Below are 10,776 nucleotides of genomic sequence, written 5' to 3'. Positions count from 1 at the left end.
CAGAATGGGAGACTAGAGATCTCTTCAAAAAAATTAGAGATACCAAGGGAACATTTCATGCAAAGATGGGCTTGATAAAGGACAGAAATGGTATGGACCTAACAGAAGCAGAAGATATTAAGAAGAGGTGGCAAGAATACACAGAAGAACTGTACAAAAAAGACCTTCTCAACCCAGATAATCACGATGGTGTGATCAGTTACCTAGAGCCAGACATCCTGGAATGTGCAGTCAAGTGGGCCTTAGAAAGCATCACTAGGAACAAAGCTAGTGGAGATGATGGAATTCCAGTTGAGCTATTTCAAATCCTGAAAGATGATGCCGTGAAAGTGCTGCAATCAATATGTCAGCAAATTTGGAAAACTCAGCAGTGGTCACAGGACTGGTAAAGGTCAGTTTTGATTCCAATCCCAAAGTCTACAGTCAGTGGTATTAAATAATTTACATTTCTGTGCAACGATCAGCAGCATATATGCGCCGAAACGTCATCCTGTGAATCTGACTACGCCCACCCGTCTACTCGACTGCGACCCCCGCCGCCCTACTTTCTCTAGGATTTTGACCACCTCCTTCTACCTTTCCAGCTCCAGCCATCCCCTGCCCTGGAAAGAATGACACAGGATTTACACTTCACAGTGTGGTTGCGAAGGTTACTGAATTATTACAAGAAAAGCACAGGAAAACTTTCTCGGTCCTGCTCCGGCGGAAATCAGCCATTTCTGTCACTCCCAGCCGGTTTCTGACCCCGGACCAGGACGTCGCCCACCCCCCGCCGTCTGACTCCCCGCCCCATGGGACGCGAGCTCGAACACGAGCCGGCATCCGAGCGCAGAGCCCGAGCTCGCGCGACAACCGAAGGCGGGACCTCAAAACGAATTTGCGCAGAGAGATCCACCTAGGTCTGAGTCTTCTCCAGGATGCGCGCCAGCGCACGGCGCCTGCGCAGTTCAGGGCGTTGGCTCACTCTCCAGACAAGGGGGTGGGCGTGGACGGTGGCGCATGCTCGCGGAGCCGGTTCCAGGGCGGGGCCTTCCACGGCGGGGTTGGGGGGACAGTGTGTTCAGAGAGCGCCTGCGCGGGCAGAGGGCGGTGGCTTGTTTCTTGGTGGGTGCTGGCTTCCACTCCTTTCCGGAGGTGTGGACGCCGACCTCAGCGGAGAAACGCAACTGAGGTAGGTTTCCCGTGGGCAGCTCGGGCGACTGGACCGCGTGTAAAGCTGGACATGACAGGGGAGGGGGGAGTACACTCCCGAGGTGTGCGTCAGCCGGCGCACCGAGGCCGCCGTTCTCCTTCCCGGGATCCCCGCGCCTTCCTGCTTCTGCTAGCCCCTGACCACTGGCTCGGCGCCCCGCCCACAAGGCCACGCCCCCATCGCGCCACGCCCACGACCCCGCACCCTTTGCCTCACTGCCCGGCTGTCTTCCCAACCACGCCCACAGTGCCCGCCCCTCCCACAGCCACGCCCACTTTCCCGTCTGTCTTTGGCATCCGGGACCACCCTCTCCGAGCGCAGGTCCCATTCTCTTCCCCCACTACTCATTCCGCTCTTGCATCACGCCCCGCCCCTCCCTTCATCCTCCCTTCCCCTATTTCTCTCTCTAGCCCACGGGCCACCTGCCCTTCAGGGCCCTATCCCCCAACCGTGCCCCGCCCCTTAGCCGAGCACCGCCCTATTATTCCGCCCCGCCCACCCTGTCCCCGTCCATCAATACGGCCACACCTCATCTTCCGGCCCCGCCCCATCCTGGCCTCAATGCAGTTTCCAGTGAAAATGCAATGTATGTGTATTAGTATTTGTAATTATAAACGTCACAAAAACAAGTACTAGGTATTGACTGATAATGTGAAGCACTCATTTCAAACGAGGAATTGCTACGTAACTGAAAAAACACACATCCATAGCAGAGCACGATGTGAGTTACACTGTCACTGAAAGAATAAGATTGAAACTGAAAAGTCTCTGGGAGGTGCAGACCTTGGTTCCTGTTAGTGGAAACGTTTTAAAGCCCCAGATAGGAAATTTTAATTGGAGTCACAGTTGTCAGGGTTCCAGGTTAAGGGTTGACATCAATTTATTGTTTTAATTTTCCCAGTGATCTAAGAGAAAGTAACAGGCTTTGGCCAATAAACAGTTAACACTTTGCAGGCTAGTGATGAAAATATACACTGTTTGGAGTTCATAAATTTTAAATGTTTTCAGTTGATTTTGTAAGAGTTGTGTTTATAAATTTCATTTCCATTCATTCTTCACATTCCATTTGGTAGAAGACCTTTTTCATGGACCTTAAAAGATAAGTGAACATTATGATGCAACATAACAAGCGTTTTCTCATTTTCTCTTTTTTAAAAAATAGAAATGAAGGGGAAAATGAAACATTAAAGCAGCAGTTATGTACAGATCCCAAAGGAACCATGGCAACACCAGGTGACTGCCCCAGAAATGAGTTGCAGGTAATTTCGGTTCTGCTATTCGAGAACTTGTATTTAAAGACTGGGACCATTACAGAGAGTGGAGCTCACTCAGTCACGAAGTGATGGTGATTTCCTTGGACCTTGGAAGGTGGCCACTAACCAGGGGCTGCTTAAACAGAGGAAGTGTGCTGTGAGGTCACACAGGACATTCTGAACTGGGCATTGTAAATACCTCCCAGGAATCTAGGGTTCCATTTTTGACAGTTGAGCTGGTGAAGCAAGCACAGGTTTTTTTTAGTTGTTAAAAACATCCCAGACAGAATATATTAGACACAGGTTGGATATTAGAAAAGATTTATATATTTATGCTTATTTTCTGCTTGTAACATGTATCATTCAAGTTAACAGTAAAAAAAAAAAGTCACCTTAAATTTCAAGGAATGTTGATTATGTAAAATTAAAAAACAGAATAATAAATAGTGTTTTTTTAAAAACATTTTCATGTCTGTGATATCAATTTTGACGTTTCTTTTTTTCTCTTTTCATTCTAATTATTGTTCTAAATTCATGTGGCTTTTATATATAGAATTTTATTTGTAGTTGGATCATTTCACTTATCTGTTTCTTAAAATTATAAAATGTTTTAATTTTGTGGATGTCTTAATTTTCTTTTGAGAAATTAAAAAGTACTGGAACATTTATAGAATCAGTTCAGTTCAGTCGCTCAGTTGTATCCGACTCTTTGGGACCCCATGGACAGCACACCAGGCCTCCCTGTCTATCACCAACTCCCAGAGTTTACTCAAACTCAAGTCCATTGACTTGGTGATGCCATCCAACCATCTCATCCTCTGTCGTCCCTTCTCCTCCCACCTTCAATCTTTCCCAGCATCAGGGACTTTTCAAATGAGTCAGTTCTTCACATCAGGAGGCCAAAGTATTGGAGTTTCAGCTTCAACATCAGTCCTTCCAATGAATATTCAGGACTGATTTCCTTTAGGGTAGACTCGTTGGATCTCCTTGCAGTCCAAGGGACTCTCAAGAGTCTTCTTCAATACCACAGTTCAAAAACATCAATTCTTCTGTGCTCAGCTTTCTTTATAGTCCAGCTCTCACATCCATACATGACTACTGGAAAAACCATAGCCTTGACTAGATGGACCTTTGTTGGCAAAGTAACATCTCTACTTATTAATATGCTGTCTAGGTTGGTCATAACTTTCCTTCCAAGGAGTAAGCGTCTTTTAATTTCATGGCTGCAGTCACCATCTGCAGTCAATTTGGAGCCCCCCAAAATAAAGTCAGCCACTGTTTCCCCATCTATATGCCATGAAGTGATGGGACCAGATGCCATGATCTTCGTTTTCTGAATGTTGAGCTTTAAGCCAACTTTTTCACTCTCCTCTTTCACTTTCATCAAGAGGCTCTTTAGTTCTTCACTTTCTGTCATAAGGGTTGGTGTCATCTGCATATCTGAGGTTACTGATATTTCTCCCGGCAATCTTGATTCCAGCTTGTGCTTCATCTAGCATTTCTCATGCTATACTCTGCATATAAGTTAAATAAGCAGGGTGACAGTATGTATAGAATAATACTGCAAAAAATTACATATTACAGAGAAATGGAAACTTGTTAACATTTTGTCATATTTACTTCAGAATATAAGTATGTGTATATATATATAAATATGAATGAATGAGAAAACCATGAATAAAGTCTGTTCCCCAGTCCCATTCTTCTTCTATCTCAAGGGCAAACACTACTATAAATTATGAATTGATCTTTGTGTTTCTGGACCGTTTTTTATACTTTTATACCTTATGTAGGTATCTTTGAGCAATATATGATATTGTTTGTGTGTGCTTTTTAGAATTTACCTAAGTGGAGGAAATTTAAAATTTTCTGGGCTATCCAGAGTATGTTGCTTAATTTCTAGACATTTGGGAAATTTTATATTTTTGTTATTACTTTTGGTTTTACTTAATGTTTGGTCTGAAAATGCAACATTTCAGTCTTTGAAAATTTACTCATGCCTGCTTTATGGTCTCATTGTAAGGCCTATTTGGCCTTACACTGGTCTCATTGTAAGCTGTATGGTCTCACTGTAAGACCCTGTTTGGCCTTGGATGCTGCGTGTACACTTTCAGAGACTAAGTCATCCTGCAGTTTTCGGTGTAGTGTCCAGTGTTGTCACTGTCAGATGGGTCATTTTTTTTTTCCCCTAAGTTTCTCACTTGTGTCCAACTCTTTGCGACCCCATGGGCTATATAGTCCATGGAATTCTTCAGACCAGAACACTGGAACGGGTGACATTTCCCTTCTAGAGATCGAACCCAGGTCTCCCACATTGCAAGTGGATTCTTTACTAGCTGAGCCACAAGGGAAGCCCAAGAATACTGGAGTGGGTAACCTATCCCTTCTTCTGCGGATCTTCCCCACCCAGGAATCGAGCAGGGGTCTCCTGCGTTTACCAACTGAGCTATCAGGGTGTCATCACCGTCATATGGGTCATTAGTATTGCTCAAATCTCTGGATTCCATCTGATGTTTTGTCCATTTGTTCTGTCAAATACTGAGAGAGATGAGTTTCAAAAATCTCTGCTGTGATTGTGGATTTGTCTTTTTTTTTTTGTTACTTCCATTTGGATCTGTCACTTTTTGCTTCATATATTTTGAATCTCTGTTACTTGGTACATATGTTTAGGTTAGTATTTGTTTACTAGGTTAGTTGACCCTTTTATTTTTATGAAGTCTCTCTTTTTACCTATTAATACTTCTTGCCTAGCATCTACTTTGTCTTATATTAATTTAGCTGTACCAGCTTTCTTAACGGTTAGTGTTTGCATGGCACACAGACACATATATATCTATATTTTCAACTAGTCTAATTCTATATATTTAAAGTATTCCTCTTGTAAAGAGCCTGTAGTTGTGTCTTTTATTTTCCTGTTAGGTAATTTTTGCCATTTAATTAGAGTGTTCAGTCTGTTAACATTTAACATAATGAGTCTAACATCTTGCTGTTTGTTCCTTTTTGTCACAGTTCTTCCTTTGTACCTTTTTCCAATCTTGCCTTTTAGATTAATAAAATATTTTCTATAATTCCATGTTATCTCCTCTATTAACTTTTTAGCAGTACCTTTTTATATCATTCTAGTGGTTACCCAAGAAATTATGTTGTGTATCCTTAACCTATCCCAATCTTTTTTTTTTTTTTTTGACATCTTCACAACTAAGATCATGGCATCTGGTCCTGTCACTTCATGGGAAATAGATGGGGAAACAGTGGAAACAGTGTCAGACTATATTTTTCTGGGCTCCAAAATCACCGCAGATGGTGATTGCAGCCATGAAATTAAAAGATGCTTACTCCTTGGAGGGAAAGTTATGAACAACCTAGATAGCATATTGAAAAGCAGAGACATTACTTTGCCAACAAAGGCCCATCTAGTCAAGGCTATGGTTTTTCCAGTGGTCATGTATGGATGTGAGAGTTGGACTGTGAAGAAAGCTGAGCGCCGAAGAATTGATGCTTTTGAACTGTGGTGTTGGAGAAGACTCTTGAGAGTCCCTTGGACTGCAAGGAGATCCAACCAGTCCATCCTAAAGGAGACCAGTCCTGGGTGTTTATTGGAAGGACTGATGCTGAAACTGAAACCCCAATACTTTGGCTACCTCGTGAAGAGTTGACTCATTGGAAAAGACTCTGATGCTGGGAGGTATTAGGGGCAGGAAGAGAAGGGGACGACAGAGGATGAGATGGCTGGATGGCATCACCGACTCGATGGACATGAGTTTGAGTGAACTCTGGGAGTTGGTGATGGACAGGGAGGCCTGGCATGCTGTGATTCACGGGGTCACAGTCAGACATGACTAAGCTACTGAACTGAACTGACAATGTAAGAATCCTCCAAATTAGTTGCATTTACCAGCCCCTATTTTTGTGCTGTGTTGTAACATATTTTACTTCTATATATGTTATAAACCCCACAATAAGTTATTGCTGTTTCTCTGTACTATCAGAAATCTTCTTTATAAAGTGTAAGTAATAGTGTTTCCCCACATATTTACCCTTTCTGGAGTCTTTACACATAGCACTCTGCAAAAACTCAAGTCAGTCACCCCATGCACTGCTGGTGAAGTGCCTCACCCTTTGTGGAAAGAACCTGACAAATGTTTGAATGAAAACTGTGCCTATGTTTCAGCCATGTCAGTCTATCCCGTAGAGACAAAATGTCATCGTGTCAGGATAAATGTGTGCAGATGTTTGTAGACATAGAGAAAGTCCATCAGTAAAGGACGACTGAAGACTCAGGCAGAATTCTGCTGTGTAATGTTAAGTAGCCACTGAACATTATAAGTTAGAGTTCTGCAGGTGGGGAGTTTTCTGCAAGGTATTATGTGAGTGAAAAAAGAAAAAAAATTTAAAAAGTGGCTGTGCAATCTTTGACAGAAAGCTAGGTCAATAGAAAAAATAAACTGAGTGTGTACGTATGTACGTGTGCGGGCACAGGTGTGACATGAGCATGGAGAGGTGTGGGGACCTCCTGCCGCTCCATGCTCTACATGGACAGTAGGCAGCTGAGGATAGGGGGTGGTGGGGAGCCAGTGGCTGCGAGAGTGGAGCTGAATGGGATGAGAGTGAGTGGAAAAGAATCGAGTAGAGAGATGAAGAGTGACAGAGACGGACAGAGATGGAGAGAGAGGCAGAGAGAGGAAGGGGGAGGAATGGCTGCCCCCATCACCTCCCTTTCTCCCTTGCTCTGGTCAGGAGGAGGAGGACCCTACCACGCAGGCTGAGGAGGAGCACCTCCAGGGGGCTGTGCATCCAGAGGAGTTCGTGGCCATCGCAGACTATTCTGCCACCGACGAGACGCAGGTAGCCATGTGGGTTTATTCTTTGTGGGTTCAGCATGTTCAGTGGCAGGATTAATGTCAATGCAGAAGTCAGCAGATTGAAATAGAGAGGTATTCAGATACTTCACAGCAACAGAAGACCCACCTGTGACCCTTCCAGCCTAACAGATTCAGGTCCGAAGCCTGATGTGTAGGATCCTTGGGGGAGGAATGGGGTGGGAGAGGAGGTACCTGCTTCACCTTCTGCTTTGAAACCCTTACTTGTAACCTATTTAGCGAAGGAAAATTGGGTGTAAAATAAAAACATCTACCTGATGCAGCTTTCTTTACTGTGTAATAGTAATTTCTTAGCGTAAGCCTCCAGCAACTGAATCCGTTACCACCTAGCTGAGTTACGGTGAAGGGGCTGTTAGGAATTCTCTTCTAAGAAATTCAAGCTGTTCGAAAATGTTTGATCTTTCTTGTTAAGGTCTGCTTTTGTTTCTTGTAGATTTCCACAGAAATCTCGAAATGCTAGTGTGATTTTCATAGACTGTCAGTTGATGTCCTTCCCATGGACTCCTTACTGCAATTGCTGTGATTTGGGACCAGTGATGGAGGTTTATCACTGAGCCACAACTGAAATACCAACTGCAGGTTTTTCTTTAGTTTTCATTTCTATATGTGTTTCTCTAGCTCAGCTTTTTGAGAGGAGAAAAGATCCTCATCCTGAGACAAACCACTGCAGACTGGTGGTGGGGCGAGCGTGCGGGCTGCTGTGGGTACATCCCGGCGAACCACCTGGGGAAGCAGCTGGAAGACTGGGACCCTGAGGATTCCTGGCAGGATGAGGAGTACTTCGGCAGCTATGGAACCCTGGTATGCCTCCTGCCCGCCCAGCCAGGCGGAGCCGCTTGCCACTCTCTGGTTTTAAGTTCTAACTTTAAAAATAATTTCCGGGCTTCAGCTCAACTGTTCAGAATGGGGCCTGCAGATGTTTTCTTCAGCTCAGCTGCTCAGCTTTGCCATCCAAGTGCTGAAGCAGACTTAAAAATTTCAGTGAGCAGGTCTGCATTCCAATAAAACATTATAGACACTGAAATTTGCCTTCCATATGATTTCATGTGTCGTGTTTTTGGATTTTTAAAAACCATTTAAAAATGTAAAAGCCAATCCTGGCTTGCAGGCCATACAAAAGCAGGTGATGGACTGGATTGGCTGTAATGTACCAATTCCTGGTTTAGAGATACTATCTGAGCAATGGAATTTTAAACTTTTCTCAGTGTTTAAAAAAAAGTAGTAAATTTTACTGTAAAAATAAAATGTAAAAAGTTGTGTAAATCAGTAGTTTTACCTATAAATAACTAGCTTATTAGTTTGGTTTTTTCCAGTGTGAATAACGACCCAAAGTCCTATGGTCCAGACAACCCTGTTTATATTTTAGACTAAATAAAATAGATACTTGAATGATGAACATTTCAAATACGGTAGATTCAGTCCTGTAAGGTTAATAAGACGACGTTAAAAGGTGTTGTTTGTGAATGTGTGTTAAAGTGGTGGATCTGGAGATCAGGGACTGGATTCCCCTTAGAATTCGGATGATGGTTACCGGTAAAAGGGGTCCGTGTTTGGTGAGGCCAGGTGGGAAGGCCTGGGGTGCTGGCAGGGTTCTGAGTGGGTGTGGGTACAAGAGCGTTTGCACTGTTGCTATGTTGGGTGAAATCTACAGGTGCTTTTTAGTGTACTTTTTTGGAGATATGTATTCTGCATGTGTGCTCAGTGGTGTCCAACTCTCTGTGATCCCATGGGCTGTAGCCCATCAGGCTGCTTTGTCCATGGGATTTCACAGGCAAGAATACTGGAGTGGGTTGCCATTTCCCGCTCCAGGGGATCTTCATGACCCAGGGATCTTACCCTCATCTCTTGTGTCTCCTGCATTGGTAGACAGATTCTTTACCCCTGAGCCACCTGGGAAGCCCCCATCATATTGGATCATTAAAAATGTTAAAGTAAATGAAAAACCACTGACGCATGTACATGCTTGTTGTTCAGTCTCTCAGTCACGTTCAACTCTTTGTGACCCCCATGGACTGCAGCATACCAGGCCTCCCTGTCCCTCACCAGCTACTGGAGTTTGCCCAAGTTCACGTCCTGTTGCTCAAATTCATGTCTAAATTCATACTATCCAACCATCTCATCCTCTGTTGTCCCCTTCTCCTCCTGCCCTCAGTCTTTCCCAGCATCAGGGTCTTTTCTAATGAGTCAGCTCTTCACATCAGGTGGCCATAGTATGGGAGCTTCAGCATCAGTCCTTCCAATGAATATTCAGGATTGCTCTCCTTCAGGATTAACTGGTTTAATCTCCTTGCTGTCCAAGGGACTCTCAGGAGTCTTCTCCAGCACCATAGTTCAATAGCATCAATTCTTTGGTTCTCAGACTTTCTTATGGTCCAACTCTCACATCCATACATGACTATTTGGACCTTTGTTAGCAAAGGGATGTCTGCGTTTTAATATGCTGTCTAGGTTTGTCATTGCTTTCCTTACAAGAAGGAAGCGTCTTCTCATTTCATGGTTGCTGTCACCATCCACACTGATTTTGGAGCCTAAGAAAAGAAAATCTGCCACTGTGTACATGCTTAGAGGTTTCCGTCTAGTAAGAAAGAGTTAATGAGAAGATGAGGTCTGTCTCTTCTGTGAGATTTCTCCCAACAGCAGTGTAGATAGTCTAAGTCTAAGCTGCATCTGTTTTATTCTTTTAAATTTATGGAAAAGGAGTAGTCCCCATACACTGTTAGCACCTTTCTCACATAGCTGTACTGCTTTGGAAGTCTCTTCTTTTCAGTAGCTCCAGTGTGTTGATTTTGAAAGGATCATGTTTGCTTTTCATCATGCTAAGTGATGCTGTAGTGGATGTCCTCCTCCTTGAATCCTGCTCCTCTTTGCTAGATTCCCACTGGGTGGGTTTGAGGGGGATGTGTGTATGAGTTTTTCTGGGGTGGATCAAGCCAAGCCACCCGCCTGGAAGGTCGGCTGAGTGTACGCCTCCCAGCGGCGCAGAGGGTGCCTTTGCTACAGGTCTTCACAGAAAAAGCTGCCAGCTGAAAAAAGATTTCCCATCTTAAAGGCAAAAAAACATGTATCTCGGTTTTGATTTACCTTTTTAGCATTTTCATGGCCTGAAGTGTTTATTTTTTGAAACTAATTTTATTACTGTTTTGTTGTGCTCCGCCTTTGCCCCTACCCCATTGGTTTTATGGAAAGTGTGTGTGAATTTAGGGAGGAGTGACATCTTTGTGGTGATACACCGACTCTCCTCGTTTCTTAACCCTTGTGTTACGTCTCTTTAAGTTTTGAGGTTTTGATCGTACATGGTTGTGTACCTTTCTAGGTGAATCTGTAGATGTTTTTGTGTCTTACTGTAAATAGTCGGGAAAGTGCTGTTCAAGTCTGTTGGATTAAGTTAGCTGATACTGTTGTTTACATCTGTGTCTCTTAAGATTTTCTACTTGTCAGTTACTGAGAGAAG

At 43.7% G+C, this 10,776-nt stretch overlaps 1 protein-coding gene across 4 annotated transcripts in view; it reads left to right on the top strand.

Annotated features, from left to right (window-relative positions):
* Window positions 1–1,001: 1,001 nt before the first annotated feature.
* The window catches only part of PRMT2 (protein arginine methyltransferase 2), a 25,555-nt gene continuing 15,780 nt past the window's right edge, over window positions 1,002–10,776 (top strand). For 3 of the 4 annotated variants that reach the window (XR_824811.1, XM_010834855.1, XM_010834854.1), the window contains exons 1-4: window positions 1,002–1,171; window positions 2,355–2,451; window positions 7,183–7,290; window positions 7,944–8,126. Coding sequence is in view for 3 of the 4 variants with exons in the window: in XM_010834855.1 (XP_010833157.1) it covers window positions 2,413–2,451; window positions 7,183–7,290; window positions 7,944–8,126 (330 nt within the window). In the remaining variant the exon portion in view is untranslated. The remainder of the gene's footprint in view (window positions 1,172–2,354; window positions 2,452–7,182; window positions 7,291–7,943; window positions 8,127–10,776) is intronic. The other variant, XM_010834853.1, reaches the window with a different exon arrangement.

This window comes from Bison bison, unplaced genomic scaffold (genome assembly GCF_000754665.1).
Source record: "Bison bison bison isolate TAMUID 2011002044 unplaced genomic scaffold, Bison_UMD1.0 scf7180017864037, whole genome shotgun sequence".
NCBI classification, from domain to species: domain Eukaryota; kingdom Metazoa; phylum Chordata; class Mammalia; order Artiodactyla; family Bovidae; genus Bison; species Bison bison.
The sequence above is the reverse complement of the archived record's forward strand: the minus strand, read 5'-3'. Positions and strand labels throughout refer to the sequence as shown.